Raw genomic sequence first — 20,224 nt, forward strand, 5'->3', positions numbered from 1 at the left:
CCTCCTTCTCCTCCTCCTCCTCATCATCATCATCATCATCAATATCCCGTATATCAGGAAACATAAGAAACTGGCTTATTCTTGCCAAATCTTTACGATTATACAAACCACGATCTTCACAACTACTACCATCATTATTACAACTACCCACACCATCACCGCCCCCACCATCATCATCACAGCCACCACCATCACCACCACCATCACAACTACGACCACTACCACCACCACCACCACAGCTAAAACCATCACTATCATCACAGCTACAACCACCACCACAGGTAGTATCATTATCTACTGAATAAATTCATTTGTTCACAACATCAGTGAAGTAACAGACGTCGGACTGTAGATCTGCAGTCACCCCCTCGCTCTTACTCGCTCTCTCTCTCTCTCTCTCTCTCTCTCTCTCTCTCTCTCTCCACATCCACAGATATCCCCACCGTATTTTTCTGCATACACTTAATTGGGGACAATCATTTGGAGCCAAAACACCCCATCAGAAAACTTCAATCAACTTGAAACTGGTCCATCTGGGATCCGGATCCGGTTCCATCCATCTTGCCAAATTTCACCAAATCATTTCTCCAGTTTTCGCTGCCCAATGAGCGCGAGCATGCTTGCACACACACACACACACACACACACACACACACACACACACACACACACCCGAGCGAGTGTGCGTCCAAGATTGTACTATATCAGATTCATATAATAATAAACCTTCTCAGTGGAGGAGATAGACAAACCTTCCATCACCTTCAACACGAGTGCTGTTTCTAAGCGGAAGAAAGTCGTCCGAAAGTAGCAATAAAACTAATGTGACGTCATCGGGTTTTAGGGGCTAATTACAGATTTTCAGTTGATGAATTATAAACCTTTTCACCACGTTTTAAGTAGTCAATCTCCAGACATTTTATGCAGCTTAGGTGAGAGTTTGAGCTACTATACCAAAAAGAATAATTCACGTTTTCCCCGTTCGGCACGAGGAAGTTATTTGTCTTTCTGCGAACAAATGACCTAATTCAGCTTCCTAGAGCATCTTATTAGTGAAGAGGTTGACACGAATAGTTTTCAATATGTTTTATAGTTTGATAATTAGCCTATACAGTAGTTTTACCTTAACCCGGCCATGATTTGTGTCTTTATGCAGTTTATTTTACGTAGCTCAGTGGCAAAATAAGATTATACTGTAGGTCTTCATCCTTTTCGTGACACCTTTTCACGACAAATATCATATTCTAGTGTTACAACTCAGTAGGCCTATTCAAGTTGGAGAGATGGTAATTTTGGGCCAAGTTAGAGTAAAAAGAGTAAAGTAGCGGATAATTTTATCCAGCGTAAATGAGCTTCCTTATAGGTTGTACCAAACCACAAAATCAGTCACGTTCATCAAGAAACTAAACAACTTCCAGTCAAGGATTAAATGAATATGAAAGGCACACAGTTCATTCCTGCAGCCAAGACCCATCCCACCCTAGTGACGTCATGTTGCGTCATTTCCTATACAAAGGAACATAGAACAAGCAACCTTCCAATATTACACTGAGTATCAGCAATATCCCTCCTCATCTACCCAACACTACGCATCACATACACACATAATACATAAATACTTAACTCCCACAGCCAACCAAAGTCTTCAGCCAAATAGCATCCTTCATGAACTATTACCGAACATCCATCTCTCAGAAACAATCTTACCCAGAGACACACGAGTACATCAATCCAGACTGTGATGCGGTCACCACCCTTCTCTGCCACAGTTCCAACACAAAGCACAACTGACAAACAATTCACTCTGCCCACACTGCAACTCATCCCCCACCACCATCACCACACACACATGCACACCACAGCACACTTGATCACCTCATGCACCACATTGGTACGGCACAGACAGTCGTTCAGTATAACCTCGATAATAGACCTCCGGGAACGACTGGTTGAAGTGGACGGCTTCCTGCAGTCCACTGGACTTACATCCAGATGAGGTGGGGTTACAAAAACAACAACTGACTAAGGAAAGTTGCCAGAGAAAATTGTTATTTTTGTATTCCTGTTTGCACGTGTTTTGCATGCGTTTTGAGAGGACCGTGGACGTGAATGGCGTACCCGTGTATATACTGTACAAAAGATAAAGTTTATCTGTCTGTTTGTCTGTCCTCTATGGAGATTGAGAGGGATGCATGTAGAACTCGTAAACAGCTCTAGGAGGTGTAACATTTTACGACGAAATTATATGTGATGATTACAGTTGTGAAGGTGGCGTCCCTGATGGACAAGATTAGAACTAATTAGAAGTAATCAACATGGAAACATGGTAGCCAATTACCGTAGATTTTTTTTTTTTTTTTTTTTACTTGTACAACAATATCGTTATTGGCTACAGCGGGTCAGGTGGGTGGACGGAATGGTGGAGTGGGCTTGGTTGAGTGGATGGGTGGGTGTGGAGGGGCATGGTGGGTGGAAGGGTGGGTGGGTAGGCTTAAGTGGGTGTGACAGGGTAGCATGGATGGGTGAGTGGGTGGGTGGCATGGATGGGTGAGTGGGTGGGTGGCATGGATGGGTGAGTGGGTGGGCAGGATGGGTGGGTGAATGTGAGTGCGTCGACTGGGTGGGTGGGAAGGTGGGTGGATGATGGGTAGGGTAAATGAGTGGGTGGGTGAGCAGGGTGAGTAGGAAGGGTTGGTGGGTTGATGGGCAATGGGAAAATAGGTTTATGGCAGGAATTGGTCCATAGGAATAGATCCCAGGGGAAATGGGCCCAAGGAAGAATATTAGCTCCATGGATAAAATAGGACCCCAAGCGACTTTTCCCACACGAGTAGTGGCCATCCAGGGTTCCAGGCAATGCCGATATCCACGATAACAGAGTTTTACCCGGGCAAGGCCGGGTACCCTTGCTAATGTACAGTAACATAAATTGTGTAGGTCTGTGTCTGTGTTGGACACCTGTGCATTCAGTTTTGGATACTAACACGCCATGTGCTTGTGACGGCTGAAAAAAAGAAAAGCTTGTTATCTTCTTCATTTTTGCTTACCTGTGCTTGTGTAGACGAAGGGGAAGGTGAATGAAATACTCACTGTGTTGAAAGGGATATATTTGGACACGTGTGCTTGCTACTTTTAATTTCGAGTACTAACTTAAGTGATCAGCTGGTGAATGCTGAAAATTGATTGAGTGTGTGTGTGTGTGTGTGTGTGTGTGTGTGTGTGTGTGTGTGTGTGTGTGTGTGTGTGTGTGTGTGTGTGTGTTTTATTCTGTCTACAGCATACAGCATGAATTCTAGAAGAGGTGACGGGCAATTCTATTTTACCCCTCCGAGGTGTGGGATCCCGAGGCAAGGTTAGTGTAGCCCAGTGGATTTTATGATAGATGACAATGGTACTTGCGTTGCTGGAATGACATGATCGAAAAGCCCCCAATCACCTCCTTGCGATCCAACCTATGTAAAGCCGCCACTCCCACTGGGGCGTTCTAATCTCTACATCTCTAAGCATCTGACTCAGTATCTAGGGTCGTATGCTTCAACAAAAATGTGCAGGCCGTGAGTCGCATTCAACACTAATAACATGCTTAAAAAATTGTGGAATCCTCGTTTTTGGAGTGCCACATTGGTGAAATCTTCAAACGGTAAAATTACTGGGAAAAAAGTAAAGCGTTAGTAGATTTTTCACAATCGTTCCCAGATACAAATATAATGATATAGTATAAAACCATTCTTCTTGTACCGTCACGGTCTCACCCCACGACACAGCCGCGATTAGCATAAGGACAAATATTATTGTGGAATGCACCTATGGAGCGCGCCTATCGCACATATGTGAATGCCATCATTTTGTTTAAGCATACGACCAACAGTAAAACAAAACCGTCTAGTGCCAGCCTCAATATAAAACCTATAGTCTTTTTACATTAACCTGATCCATGTTTTTCTCTTTTTGCAGCTTTCTTTCCACATGGCTCAGTGGCAGAAAAATGTAATCCTAACTACAGCTCTTAAATATTTTCCACATCATTTCCTTGTGACTAAAATCGTATACAGGAGTAAATCATGGCAAAATTATGCATTCAGTATGGAGGGAGGGTAATTTTAAGCCAAGTTCGAGTCAAAAGAGTATAGGTTTTATCTATAAATACTAAAGAATTAATTCTAAGATCCTAAAATGCCAGAGATTCCTTTACCTATGCAGAATCGTCTTGTGTAAATATATGGATCAAGGCTGGATTACTGCTCTCTCTCTCTCTCTTATTCTACTTCCTCTGCCAAAAACTTCATAATATCAATATCGTCCGCAGTTATCTTGGCCCTCTGGCGGATGTCTTCGAAAGTATAGTCTTTCACAAGCTCTCCGTTCTCAAACACTGTCACCAACATGTCCTGTGGGGATAAATAAATGAAAATAAATACAGATAAGTAAACAGACGGGCCAGTGACGCCTGGTGGTTTATTTGGTTAAGGCGATCTAACCGGATGGGGTTGTGGGGGTTGCACCTGAGAGGTGGTTAGGGTTCATTGCTCACGCAATACCACTCAGAGACAAGTAATGCTGATGGCCTTTTCTTTAAAAGTCAGCACTGAATAGCATAGTCCCGGACACTGAGCCCCTGTTACATATGGAAATTGGGATTGAAACTGTGGGTTGAAGAATATCTAAATAAACTGATAAATAACTAGAGCAATTAATTAATTTTCGTTTTGTCCTTGCTACTCTGGGATTATTTCTTTTCTTGTCTTATGAAGGATCTCAGACAGGGATGTGGTTATTGGTTAGCTCTTAAAGTTCGAAAGATCTTTCAGAATCTGTGTAAAATCGCCTGTGGAAAGCAAGAATAAACTGAATTGGACGTCATCTGGATTCAAAAGTTATTATTACTGCCACTATAATCCCCATTATAATTAATCTAAAGTCACAGTCAAAGCCAAAGCATTTATTAGCCTAAACAAATTACATTTGCATAATGGAAAAAAAAAGTATCATATGAAAAAGACTGAGTCCATCATATGAAAAAGACTGAGTACATCAAATGTGAAAATTTTTTAAGGGCCTCAGGAAATCATTAAATAACTATTGAGAAATAAGTGGCATAGCTAAAGACACATTATTATTATTATGGTATTTTAGAATTACAATAATGCAAAATTATATAAGGGCTTAATATTCACAGAATACTAAGATTCGTACTCTTGACTTTAAAAGCAGCTTTGTTAGTAACTGACATGATATCAGGTAAATTATTCCAGTTCAGACGTCCTAAATATGGTGATGAAACTTCTGTCTAATTCACTGTTAGGTTTAGGAGGTCTTACCATTGATTTATTTCTGATGTTACGGTTGTGGGCATTTAACGCAGCTTCAGAACTTATATGAGTTACTATGTAGTTGATCATACATAAGTTAACCGAATTATATATATATATATATATATATATATATATATATATATATATATATATATATATATATATATATATTGTTACATAGCCTATGATTTCATCATCCTTTGTGTAATTTTAACGCACAGTATGCTGCATGTTTGATCACGAGCGTGTTCTGCCTCAGTTCTCCCCTTCTACCGTTATAGTAGAGTAAGTCGACATTTCTGTTATTCAGTGCGGGATTGTCATCTCTTTGTCCCCATGGCTTCATTTGCGCGTCCTTCTCACAAGTTGTATCAAGCTCTGCCGGCCCCTATATAATGAGCTCAGTCTCTGCATCATTGCCACTTAGATCTGCTCCTCATTTTGTTCACATCTCTGTCCTCCCCTGTACAGATATTATTATTGTGAGTGCTCAAGAAATCTCCAAACATCTAGCAGCTGTGTGTAATTTGAGTATAACTGTTGTATTTTTTTCTTGTACTGTATAGCATAAGTTTAATTTGTAGGCCTAGTGAAGTTTTTTGTAATTCATGTAGGGATCTTTATGTCCATCAGTTTTAATATTATTTTGTATCTGTAATAATTTATCTTGCATTCACTGAGTATTATCTGGTATCTCATTTTATCAGGGCTGACTTAGATAAATTTACTCTTGCTAATTTCGTGTTAATAGAGGCTATTGCAGTTAACCATATATTTAACCTGTTTATTTGCCATTACATTATCCTTATGAGTCCTGAATGTTTTGTTGTTAGTTTAAGCATTAAACTTTAACTTGTAATTTTACCTAACTCTTTTGTTTTGAACCTGGAACTTTACGGGACAGTAGTGACTCTTCGTATTCTCACTTAAAGTGTACATTATCTTTCTCTGTTCCGTAACATAAATTTGGCGACCTCATATCAGGATATTCAGGATATTATCATAAGGATATTGCTCGATATTTTGTGACTTGTTACTTATTCATGATGGCTACTATTACTACACTTGATGAAGCCAAAGATTTTTTGTCAAATGTGCAAACAGTGTGTGATATAGAAAACAGAACAAAGAATGAACTTAAGCTTGTTGCTCAACAATTGGGAATTGCTGTTCGCTCTCATCATTCTAAAGATCAAATTGTTGACATGATTAATGAAAGCTTGTTTAATGTAACTCCTCCAAATGAGCAAACGCAGATTGAATTAGCTAAGTTACAGCTAGCCCTGCAGGAGGCTAAGGCTAAGGAGGCGGAGTCTCGTGTTAAGGAGGCTGAATTTCAGGCAAATGCTCGTATTCACTCTGTGCAGAGTGAATTTAGAGTCTGGTTTTGTTAATGGTTCCGTTATGGTTGGGTTGGTTGAGACACTCCCAATGTCAGGTGTAACTTTCAAATTGAAATTGCTAGGATTCAGGCAGACCATGAGTATCGCATGAAACAAGGTGGAACTGGATCATCTAGCTCTGATGATTTTGATGTGGCTAAAAATGTTAAACTTGTCCCTCCTTTTAATGAATCTGATTTAACAAAGTATTTTCAGTTGTTTGAGAGGGTAGCTACAGGTTTTAGTTGGCCCAAGGAGTATTGGCCAGTACTCCTTCAAACTGTTCTCACCGGTAAAGCTCAAGTAACTTATGCATCTTTGCCTCAGGATCAATCTGATAATTATGATGTAGTTAAGAGCTTGATTCTTAAGGCCTATGAGCTTGTTCCTGAAGCCTATAGAGTAAAATTTAGGACAACTTACAAGCAAGATAAGCAATCCCATGTTGAGTATGCAAAAATCAAAGAAGATTTGTTAGAGCAGTGGTTAAATTCTAAGAATATGGATTCTGATTTTGGTAAATTTAAGCAGATGATTTTGCTGGAGGATTTCAAAAGGTGTATTTATAAAGATGTAAGCCTATATCTTGATGAGAAAAGAATAGATAATTTGTCTGATGCTGCAGTTTTAGCTGATGAATATGTTCTCACTCACAAGAGATATTCTGGAGGAAAAAGGAAAGCTGAGAGTAAGTACGTTGCCTCTACTCAGAGTACAGGTAACAGGAAAGAGAATAAGGATGATGTTTCTCAGGAAGTAAATACCAGCTTCACCTCTAGATTTCAGAAAAGTAAATGTACTTATTGTAGTAAGCTTGGTCATACTACAGAGAGATGTTTCAGGAGACAGCGTGATGTGAACAAAAAGGAGTCTTTAAATATTCAGTCAATTGGTCTAGTGTCCACCCTTGAGAGTTCCCAGAATTCTTTAACTGAGTTAACTGAACCTGCTTTGAGGGGTAACTTAAATTCTCATGATGGAGCTCCTCTTTTGAGCAGTAACGTGGGTGACACTCTCGAGAGTTCATGTGCTAATTTCCTGTCTGATGGTTTTGTCAGTCCTCTGGACAGTAATGACAGGAAATCAGTTAAAATATATCGTGATACAGGTGCTTGCCAATCCCTTATGCTGACCAGTGTTCTAGGCTCTAATGTTAATTCCTCTGATGAAACTGTAATCTTACAAGGTGTAGGGAATAATTACTTCTCTGTCCCTCTGTGCAGAGTGAATTTAGAGTCTGGTTTTGTTAATGGTTCCGTTATGGTTGGGTTGGTTGAGACACTCCCAATGTCAGGTGTAACTTTCTTACTTGGAAATGATATTGGTGGAAGTCAAGTGTGTCCAGCTCAAGTGTGTCCAGCTCCTCAGTTGTCTAGTGAGCCAGTGGCTGCGTCCCAGGATTGTGATGTCCCTGATGTGTTCCCTGCATGTGCTGTCACTAGGGCTAAGTCTAAAGTTACTGGTGATTTAGAGGATAATGATGATGATGATGTTATCCTAGCTGACACTTTTCTTGCTAATTTGGACCACTCACCAGATGAGGCAGTACCCCGTAGTGTTGATAATTTGTCTCGTCAAGAGTTGGTTGAGTTGCAGGTTGCTGACCCTGAGTTGAAAGGTCTAGCTAACTCTGCTTACAGTGAAGAAGAGTCAGCCGGTGCTTCTACTTGTTATTATGTAAAGTCAGGAGTACTTATGAGGAAGTGGAGACCCCCAACAGCATCAGCCGACTGTGAATGGGAGGTTGTACATCAAGTTGTCATCCCTCGTGTTTGTAGGCAGGATATCATTAGAGTGGCTCATGATTCCAGTTTGGCAGGACACCTTGGAGTGAGGAAGACTGTGGCACACATTTTGAAACACTTCTACTGGCCAGGTATCTTCAGGGATGTTTCCTGGTATTGTAAGTCTTGTCACACCTGTCAAGTTGTGGGGAAGTGTAATCAGACCGAAAAGGTTGCACCTCTAGTTCCCATTCCTCCTTTTGAGGCGCCTTTCACCCGTGTGTTGGTGGATATTGTGGGCCCTCTTCCTAAGACTTCTTCAGGATTTTCTTATGTGTTGACCATGATTGATATCGCTACTCGTTATCCTGAAGCCATTCCACTTAGAAACATCTCAGCAAAGAACGTGGTTAAGGAAATGCTAGGGTTCTTCACAAAGTTTGGTCTGCCCAAGGAGGTACAGTCAGACCGGGGAAGTAATTTCATGTCAAATGTTTTCAAGCAGTCTCTGAAAGAGTTGGGCATCACCCAGATCACGTCTTCAGCTTACCATCCCCAGACCCAAGGAGCGTTGGAGAGATATCATCAAACACTCAAATCGATGCTCAAGAAATACTGTTTGGAACATCAGAAAGACTGGGATAAAGGTCTTCCATTCGTTGTATTTGCTGCAAGAGAATCTCCAAATGAATCACTGGGCTTCTCACCTTTTGAACTACTGTTTGGCCATGAAGTAAGAGGACCCCTTAAGCTACTCAAGGAATGCTGGCTGTCGGAGGAAGATGACGTCAACCTGCTGGAGTATGTGATGAAGTTCAAAGAACGGCTGTCCACTGCTTTACAGCTGGCGAGAGAGAATTTAGGAGCTGCTCAGGAGAAGATGAAGACTTGGTATGACAAGAAGTCCAGGTTACGCCACTTTCAGCCAGGAGATCAGGTTCTGATTCTGCTACCAGTTCATGGGCAACCTCTTCAAGCCAAGTTTAGTGGCCCTTATTTCGTGGAGAAGAAACTCAGTGATGTCAGCTATGTCATCGCCACACCAGATCGTAGAAAGAGCAAGCAACTATGTCACATCAACATGCTAAAGTTATATCACAGGCGGGACGAAAATAATCCAGTCTGCACTGTAGCTGTTCCACTCGAGTCTGCAAGTGAAGCTCTCCCATGCAGTATGAGCCTGAGTGATAGTTTGGGGAAGAATCCTGATATCATGAATGATCTCCAGACTAAGCTTTCTCATCTACCTCCCAAGGAAAGGCAGGAGTTTTCGGCATTACTGCAGGAGTACCCGCAAGTGTTCCGTGCCACTCCAGGAAGAACCACTGTGTTGATGCATGATGTCGATGTTGGAGACGCAAAGTCAATTAAATTGCCTCCTTACCGTGTGAACCCAGTGAAAGTTCCTCTCATCCAGAAGGAGCTTGGCTACCTGTTGGACCACAAGATGATTGAGCCCTGTCAGAGCGAGTGGAGTTCTCCTGTCACTCTGGTCCCTAAGCCAGGTGGGTCACAGCGGCTTTGCATTGACTACAGACGTGTTAATCAGATAACCAAAACAGACACTTACCCTCTCCCTCGTGTGGAAGATTGCACAGACAAGATCGGAAAGGCTAGGTACATAAGTAAGTTTGATTTGTTAAAGGGATACTGGCAAGTACCTATGACTGAACGTGCTAGGGAGATCTCATGTTTTGTAACATTAGGAAAGACCTTTGCATGGTCTGTAATGCCATATACAGATTGTTTTAGAGTAATAATAAATTTCCTTTGTAAATTTCTTTTTTCTTTGTGGGGAGGTGTTACATAGCCTATGATTTCATCATCCTTTGTGTAATTTTAACGCACAGTATGCTGCATGTTTGATCACGAGCGTGTTCTGCCTCAGTTCCCCCCTTCTACCGTTATAGTAGAGTAAGTCGACATTTCTGTTATTCAGTGCGGGATTGTCATCTCTTTGTCCCCATGGCTTCATTTGCGCGTCCTTCTCACAAGTTGTATCAAGCTCTGCCGGCCCCTATATAATGAGCTCAGTCTCTGCATCATTGCCACTTAGATCTGCTCCTCATTTTGTTCACATCTCTGTCCTCCCCTGTACAGATATTATTATTGTGAGTGCTCAAGAAATCTCCAAACATCTAGCAGCTGTGTGTAATTTGAGTATACCTGTTGTATTTTTTTCTTGTACTGTATAGCATAAGTTTAATTTGTAGGCCTAGTGAAGTTTTTTGTAATTCATGTAGGGATCTTTATGTCCATCAGTTTTAATATTATTTTGTATCTGTAATAATTTATCTTGCATTCACTGAGTATTATCTGGTATCTCATTTTGTCAGGGCTGACTTAGATAAATTTACTCTTGCTAATTTCGTGTTAATAGAGGCTATTGCAGTTAACCATATATTTAACCTGTTTATTTGCCATTACATTATCCTTATGAGTCCTGAATGTTTTGTTGTTAGTTTAAGCATTAAACTTTAACTTGTAATTTTACCTAACTCTTTTGTTTTGAACCTGGAACTTTACGGGACAGTAGTGACTCTTAGTATTCTCACTTAAAGTGTACATTATCTTTCTCTGTTCCGTAACAATATATATATATATATATACTGAATGTGCTCATCTCACGAATCAATGCAAATTGACGGAAACTAAACTAAACAAACTTAGCTAAATGTAATATGAAAATGCTCACCTCATCAGGGTTTCCACTTCCATGCTGTGCCGTGGTCCATTGTCCGTCCTTGTAGTGCAGTGACAGTCGACCTTTTTTGCTGGTTTTGCCCGGGTCTGTACGTGGTTGTTTGTATACTTCCACCTCATTCCCTCCCACCACTGCATGGCTTACCTTGTAGGCACACTTTAGGGTGTCTCTGTTTAGCTGGGACGGTCATATTACTATTATTATTACGATTAATATTATTACTATTACTATTATTATTATTATTATTTTTTTTTTTTTTATTATTGTGTGATAGGTGGGAGCGCTCACCATCCACTCACTCGATGTAGTGCTGCTCTCGGGCGTCTGTCCTTTCCTCTCCTCTCTCCATTTCTTCCTTCCTCTTCTGTCTTTCTTTACTTCATTCTTTCCTCATCCTTCTACCTACGGGTGACTTTACACTCCCTCTTTTGTATTTCTTTCCTTCATTCTTTCCTCTTCCTTATGCCTATGGGTGACTCTACACTGAGTGACAAGCCTAATGGTTTCCTGTACACCAGGAAACCATATACTACGCTGGGTGGTAACCATATAACCAAATTATGGCGCCTGGTGGTTTTGTGGGTATTTACAGCACTCCAATCGGATTGAGCTGGTGAAGGTTTATATCCAAGGGATGGCTAGGTTTATTGCTCATGTAATGCCACTCAGGGATGAGTGAGGCTGGTCACTCTCATCTTAAATGTTAGGACCGAATTGCCTAGCCCCGGGCTTCTACGCTCCTCATGGGGCAACTAAGAATTGGATGATGGATGGATTATAGTTATTATTATTATTATTATTATTATTATTATTATTATTATTTCCAGTCGATCAGGGCGGTACTCCCGAGGAGGATGGGAATGCTGATGATTATGGGGAGCTGGAGCTCCTGTTTCACTAGCCTAGCCATCAGGATACCTTGACCTTCCCCCTTTGCTGATCTTTAAATGCGACCCTAACACGGAGAGTAGGCCAGCATATTCCCCTAAACACTTTTCTATAAATATCTCATGCCCTACTCTACACGTACATTACATACTGAACAATGTACCCCACTACATCACATGGGATGACGCCAGCAAGAGCATTCAGCCAGAAAACTTTGCCTCTGCTGCCTAGTGAGTGACCTAAGGGGAACGGGCTTCGCCAGAATAGTTTTTGGAAAGGGGATGGGATGGTGCTTGGATCTGTGCCAGAGGGCACAGTGCACTGCGGTTCCCAGGCTACCGCCTGGGTCCGACAGAGGGTGGCTAAAACCTGAGAGTAGCGCCCTAGGATGTTACCCTACCAGTGGGTGTATAATGGCGGGGCAGTTACAATGCCAAGGCATGCTTGAAGGCTGTCCCTGTAGCTGTCCTAGCAGAGTGCCCCGAGGCCACTGCCACAGCCACTGGCCACGGCTGGTGGGATATGGCTTCCAGGTCCCATGCCTGGACTTGGGACTGAGAGGGTTGACAGGGCTTGTGGTTTGTCTCATTCTTTATTTTATTGTCTTATGACAAAAAAAATGAGAAAAAATAATAAGTACAAGCCTGAAGAAATTAAATTACCCAGGGGGTTCAGCATGGTACCATAGACTGTGTGTAGTTTGAAGGGTACAGTGGGGGAAGTAACAGAGACACTAAGTAGGAGTAGGGTGGATGTTGGCTGGGTTCAAGAGCTTAGATATAGGAAAGGATCAGTTACAGTGATATTCAGGAGGGACTGTAAATATTAGCTATTTTGGCAGGAAAGTGTAGACGGATTTGGTGGTGCTGGTCGGGGAAAAATGAATGGAATATGTCATGAAGGCAATGATAATAAGTGAAAGGATTATAGCTGTGAAACTATTGTTCAGCGAACTCATGATTTCATTTACATTGTCATATGTTCCATACCCTGGCTTGGATGTTGCAGAAAAAGGAAGATTATGGGATGATATGATACGTTTGGTAAGTGGTATGGGGAAAATGAGATTGTAGTTTTGGGAGGGGACTTAAATAGTCATGTGGGTAAAGTGGCTCAGGAATATGAAAGGATACATAGGGTATGCACAAATGGCACGAGGAATGTAGAAAGAGAAAGGATACCCTAATTTTGGGAGAAAATGAACATGACTGTGTGCAACACACATTTTAGGAAAACAGGTTGATTACATATGAATCTTCGGAAAATAGTGGCCAGACTGATTATTTCCTGATCAGGAGGGCTGATAGGAGATGAGTGAAGGATGTTAAAGTCATAGGGTGCGACGAATGTGTGCTGCAACACAAATTACTGATGTGTGTCATGGTGCTTAAGGAGTGGGTGGTGAAGCAAAGGACCTATGCACCTAGGAGGAAAAAATGGACGCTGAAAACCAAGCAATAGGCCCGGGATGCCTTCTATAGCGAGATGAGTAGAGTTGCGACTGAACAGGGGGCTGCCGACAGAAATGTTAATGAACAGTACAGAGTTACTGATTCAGTGTGTGCATGGACAAGAAGCCCTCCAAAACATACGGTAACATGGTGGTGTGATGTGGGTGTAGAAAACACAGTTAAGGAGAAAAGAAAGCTTTTCAGGGAATGGAAAAGGGGTGGTAACAGAGAGGAATACTTGAACGCCAAACGTAGGGCTAGAAAAGAGGTACAGGGCAAAATCGGAGTCTCAGAGACTTTTACTGGATAATCTAAATAGCGCTGAAAGAAAAAATATGGTATTAAATGTGGCAAATCAGATGAAAATGAAAAACAGGAATGGCACAGATGAACAGTGTGTGAAGAATGATGAATGAAAGTGCTGGTGCACAGTGAGGATATTAAAGACGCCTTGAGATAACATTATAATCAATTGCTGAATGATGAGTTTCACTGGAATAAAGAAGGTTTGGAGTCAACGGATCCAATGTTTGGCCATGGCCTTTGATTGATGCTGGTACTGTGAGCAATGCAATGGGCAGGATACAGTTAAGGAAGGTGGTAGGTGTATCTGGGTTCACTGCTGAAATGCTGAAGGCCTTAGGAGGTATAGGAATGGGTTCAGTTACTGACTTGATAAATACGATTACATATGAGTGTGCTGTTCCAGATGACTGGCTGAAAAGTGTGACTGTAAATGCGTACAAAGGGAGTTGATGCCCTGGGTAGAAGAAATTACAGAGGCATAAAGCTTTTGGACCAGATAATGAAGGTAATGGAGAAAGTCCTAGAAGGTATGATTAGGGAATGTGGGAATACTGAATAACTGTAGTTTGTGTTTATGCCAGGCAAAGGGAACATTGATGGCAATTTCATTGTCTGACAGCCTCATGAAAAATACACAGGAAAGAAAAGGGAGTTGTACTTTGTTTTTATTGATTTGGAGATGACCTTTGACAGCGTCCCTCAGAAGGTGATGAAGTGGGATATGAGAATCATTGGGATCTAAGAATGGCTGGTCAGAATGGTTGTGGCTATGCATGTGGGTGTTCGCACTCAAGTGAGAGTGACTGGAGATTTGAAAGATGAGTTTTTCATGAATGTCTGCATGCATCAAGGGTCAGTCTTGAGCCCCTTATTGTTCTCAGGGTGCTTGAAATTCTATCACATGACCAGAAATTGGCTTCCATGGGAGGTGTTGTATGCTAATGACCTGCTGTTGATTGTAGAACATGCAAGGAAGACGGAGGAAAGATTTACAACGTGGAGAGATAGAATGGGGCAGAAGGATTTAAGGGTAAACGCGGTGAAAACACAAATAATGAAATCTTAGGCTGGTGGTGTTACTGTTTGCCACAAGGGTGTGGGATGTAACTCCATCTTGTGCAGTATTTGCGGTAAGTGGTTGTATAAGAGATGCAACGGTATAAGAGGCAGACAACGAGATACAGGCCACGAACCAGGAAGGCGTATCTTGTACCCCCCCCCCCAGGATCCTCCGTGGGTGGTCTGATTTTGTTCAGGAGACACTTCTGGCCACAAAAATCAAGATGTTAACAGACATCCATGGGGAGAGGAAAAAGTTATGAACAGTTTTCCAAGACTGCTGCCATGAATTCAGGCAAAATCACTAATTCACTAAATTATCTTACAGACGACATATATTTCTTAATATTTTGGTTAAAATCTCGTTGTTAGTGACCAGTGTTCAGTTATCATGTAAAACGTGTAATTATCCCAGTTGTTCTTATATAACATTATGTTTAATCAGAATATTGCAAATAAAACTTCGTGTTTTCAGGAAAATTTACATACTTTGTTGGTGTTTTGATTTAAAAGTAGGCATACACATGTTCAAAGGGTTTCTTCAGTTTCTATAAACACAAAATATTGTCCACGAATTGATCATGGTTTTTATATGCTTGATATTCGTTTCAGCAACATTTTGAGAGGCCATACCCACACCATATTCAAACTGTGAACATGTGCGTATGTCTCATTTACAAGCATACACTGCTCCCAGCCCTTGCCATACATGGTTGTGACAGTTAAATAATAAAACTGGGCTATTTTTAGCCATACCTAATAGAAGTAAACAAACCTGGCCCTTGGATATGGCCTCTGCTGTAAATGGTTGCTGAGGTGATAAAAATGTTAGTACTTCAGGAAGAAGTACAGTTTTCTTACACAGTCAAACCTTTCACTTTATTTATGTTGCAAGATTTTATAAATATTAGCAATAAAGTTCCTGCAAAACTTATATGGAATCAATGGTCATCCTCTGTCCCTCTCGTTCAGTTCGCACTAATGTTCTTCATTATCTTCTTCATTACTACTGTCAGAGTCCTCTACATCCTTGTCAGCGAGAATCCTGCCATCATCCATAAGGATTGGTGGTAATTACTTTCATCCCATAGAAGCACCATTTCGCCATCTACGTTTATCCAACCATGACCATCAGTAGCGCGGGGTATATCAATGATAGGTTTATTTGTGTGTTTCCAATTTGCCATCTGATAGTCTACTTGGTGAATATGTTGTGTGAGCGACCTCCTGTATGGCGGAAAACTGCAGAAATCGATATTTTGTAGGTTACTTAATTTTCCTTTTTTTCACTTTTTTTTTTTTTTAATTTTTGATAAGGATACATCTCAGTTCATCGACACTTGCGACATGACTCCCTCCATGTACTGCACATGTGAATGCTTTCAGACAATTAATAACCTCTTCTGCAATGTACCATCCTTCTCCAAGTTTAGCAAGTACCCTCTGGAACCTAGAATTCTTCTGCCTTACTTTGATGGGCTTTACTTGCCACTTCCCTTGAAAGCACTGATCGAGCTGCATTGGATGAAGGCATGTAAGGCAGTAAGGACTGTACAGTACTCCTGTGTGATGATTGCTACAAGGTTTGTCATGTTGATCAGGCGTTTGTTATTCCCTCTCCCAGTGTCAAGTGTGATGTTGCATGAGAGTGATGATGTGTGATACAAGAGTACAAAGAACATATCACTGTCGGGACTGTGAACACGAACATATTCTTATCCCTTTTCTTGAACAGTACAAGACTACTCTGGAGTCTGTGTCTTTCTGGTTTGAATGAAGTGACTTATCTCTTCTGATTTGGTGAACTTGTTATCACAATAAAGGCAGTGAGCATATCCGTCAGCGATAACCATACATTTCTTGTTCTGATATTTGTGTGCTAATTCATTAATCTAGACACGTAGAATGAGTCTTGTTAGCTGAGCTTTGTTTTCCTCATTTACTAGAAATGCTTTCCCGACAGATGGTCTTTTTTGTCATTTCTCCCTGAAGGATGGACTTCTTTCCACATCCTCGTCTCCTTCTCTCTACAGATTTGACTGAATTGGGCCCGTACATGTCAGTACTAAATAATACATCTGTACCTTTCACCTTCATGTCAAACAGCTTTAGACAGATAGCCCTGATGTCGTCTGGATGCTCATGCATATAGTGACGCAGAGCATTTCCATCTTCAGTGGTCAGTGTTTTCTCATGAAGTGGCAGAGTATCATTCTAAACATCTTTGATGAGGTAGTGCAAGTCTTTTGCGTTGTCTGTCTTACTGAAGTTGCCATCAGCTGTGGCTGAGCTGTAAGGAACAGGTGTCAATGGGTATGTCATAAATTCATATACCTTTATTGTCCCACCTTCTTATACTTTCATTAGCAGTTGGAGAAAGACATTACCTTGGCGACGATACTCAACAACTTTGTTTTGGGTGGTGGGGATTTTTGCAGTCTTCTTGTTACTACCCATCGTCTTCAGCTTCAACTTTTTCAGAGGCTCGAAGAAATGATCTTTTCCAAGTCTGTGTTTTATGAAGTGTTCTTTGGCTTCTTTCCCTGTCTGTTCTTCAGGTATTACGTCTTTCTCGATCACAGGAGATGCTGCAGCACCTGAAGATAAACAGTAAAGCTTGGTTCTATCTGGCATGTCGAAAGGATTTCTGAAACTTCTAATTGCTGCCACGGTTTTCGTGACCTGTTATTCCCCTTTCTTTACGTCAGTTGGGCATAAATCTTTGTGTTTTCTGCACTGTCGAGACTCAGAAAGCATATTTGCAACAGATAACATCACTTCAACAAACTGGGTTCTCTCATGTGTGGTTTTCACCCATAGCCGGTATGCCTGAGAGTCACTGACAAGACCAGGTAGACCTATTCCTGTGCCACCAGCACCTCCGTGAGATTTGGAATGACGCATAAAGGCCTCTTCCATACGCTACCTTCATGTAGGTAGCGTTTTAGCATACATATCAATCTTGATTTTTTAAATAACTTAAGCGACCATTTAGAGGACGTACCCAATAACCAAGTCTGTTTATTTCTATTAGGTATGGCTAGAAATACCCCAAGTTTATTATTTAACTATAACAACCATGTACGGCAAGGGCTGGGAGCAGTACAGCGTATACTTGTAAATGAGATATGCGCACGTGTTCATTGTTTGAATATGGTGTGGGTATGGCCTTTCAGAATGGTTACCGAAGTGAGTATCATGCATATAAAAACAATTATCAATTTATGGATAATATCTAGTGTTAACAGAAACTGATTAAACCCTCTTAACTTCTGAATATCTACTTTTAAATCTATCTGTCTGTCTATTGCCGGACACCTTAATCCCTTATACGGGGTGGCCACAAACAAATCGCCTCCACGTCAGCCTGTTCCCCGCCATTTTGCTGCCCTGCTCCCACTTCACACTCCCCTCTCTCACATACCTCTCCACTCCATCCCTCCATGTCATCCTTGGCCTTCACCTCCCTCTCTCCCCCTCCACCTCACTCACATACATTCTCCCCGTCAGTCTCTCATTCTCCATCCTCTCCATATGGCCAAACTACCTCAGTGTATTTCTCCTAATGCTTCCTATCATATCCACATCCACACCACAACGCGTCTTCACATTCTTACTTGTTAGTCTGTCTCTCCATATGACTCCACAGGCTCCTCTCAAATAACTAATTTCCACTGCTCTCACTCTTGACTTGTATCTCTCCAACAACGTCCAGGCTTCACTTCCATACGTTAGAGTTGGTATCACAATACTGTCATGTAATAACTTTTTCACTTCCATACTCACTTCCCTGCTTCTTATCATTGCCTTAAGGGAACCAGCAACCTTTCTTCCTTGATGAACCCTTTCAAGCACTTCACCCTCCAAACTTCCATCCTTACTCATCACACTACCCAAGTACTTAAATATGCTCAATTTTCCATGTCCTCATCATCCAACCTCACTGTACATTCACTGACTTCACCTCTCTCAAAGACAATCACTTTACTCTTCCCTACATTCACTTTAAGATTCCGTTTCTTACACACTCTCCCAAACTCATTCACCAAGTCTTGCAGCTCCCCTTCGTCTTCACTTGACAACACAGTATCATCTGCAAACAACAGTTCAGGGAGTTTCCAAACACTGCCATCTCTCATTTGGGGCACTCCAACATCCACTGCCCTACCTTGTATCTCTTTTATAACCCCATCCATATACAGATTCAACAACCATCGAGACATGACACATTCCTGTTTCAACCCAACCTTCAAATAGGAAAACTCACTCAGTTCACTATCCACACGCACTGCAGCCTTTGCACAGCATTCAACAACTTCCAATCTACTCCACATATTCTTAATACTGTTACATCCTCTCCCCACACTGTCATAGGCTCCAAGAGCAGTAGTTCAGTACAGGAAGGACTTTGACCAGTGAGTTGTTCTTCTATGGTCAGCCTTAAGGTGAACAGCACACAAGATCAGCTGAGGCGAAAATAAGCACTGGCTTCTTAAAGATCACTGTCTTTATTTTCCAAATAATTCCACTTAATGCTTTTCAACTTCACTGTTCTCACAAGCACTGGAGCTATACACACTTTACTAACTGCTGTTACACTTAATGCTTAACAACACTTCACTGTTAGTACACTTAATGCTTGCCAACACTTCACTTATTACACAAGTACCGAAAATAATCTTCACTGACAGTAATTACACTTAATGCTTGCCAGCAACTCTTCACAAACTTCACTAATAGCACTACACCAAAACCGACTGCACTTCACTCCAACTGACCTGACACCCGACTAAACTCAAAACAGTCTCTACCCCATCCTTATATAAGCTTGCATTATTAGAGAAACGTCTACATTTTTCCACATTATTGGTGTATTCTAGAGAAAGAGCACAGTTGCCAACTCGGAAACAGCCCGAAAACATGCCAGTGTTGTCTTACATTACATAACACTAAATCATTTACTATACGAACTTAAATTACATAATTTTACAAGTAATTCCATAAATAAAATATAAAGAAAAAGAGCACAAAAATTAATGCATAACTTACGAAATAACTACGCTCACAAACAGCAGGCTAACTGGCAACTCTGACTGGTACCGATCCCGGAACCAGCGTACCGTAAATACTGGGAAATATCGAGATGCTTCTCGAGCACCTAACGGGCAAATCTCGCTTCTTAACACAACCCCCTCCCTAGTTCTTTGTCGTACCGACAAAACTACACAGTATATCCTGTACAAACATAAACCTTAGTCCTAATGAAACATCTAACTGTACATAAAATAATCCTTCAACTTATTAGGTCTTCTTCTATGCTGCTTCTGACGATGTCCTTGTTCATCCATACAGTCCACTTCTCCTGGAAGGTCTTGGTCCTCTTCTTCATTCGTTTCTT

The 20,224-nt window shown here is 41.3% G+C and overlaps 1 protein-coding gene across 1 annotated transcript in view; it reads right to left on the reverse strand.

The window, feature by feature from the left end:
• Window positions 1–4,256: 4,256 nt before the first annotated feature.
• The window catches only part of LOC145391705 (nicotinamide phosphoribosyltransferase-like), a 230,643-nt gene continuing 214,675 nt past the window's right edge, over window positions 4,257–20,224 (reverse strand). Inside the window, exons 11-12 of the mRNA XM_080266243.1 lie at window positions 11,114–11,299; window positions 4,257–4,388 (exon numbers count right to left, since the gene is read on the reverse strand). Coding sequence (XP_080122369.1) covers window positions 4,257–4,388; window positions 11,114–11,299 — 318 coding nt within the window. The remainder of the gene's footprint in view (window positions 4,389–11,113; window positions 11,300–20,224) is intronic.

The sequence above is a fragment of the Coenobita brevimanus genome, chromosome 19 (genome assembly GCF_032717465.1).
Source record: "Coenobita brevimanus isolate Jiangsu-jjx chromosome 19, ASM3271746v2, whole genome shotgun sequence".
Taxonomy (NCBI): domain Eukaryota; kingdom Metazoa; phylum Arthropoda; class Malacostraca; order Decapoda; family Coenobitidae; genus Coenobita; species Coenobita brevimanus.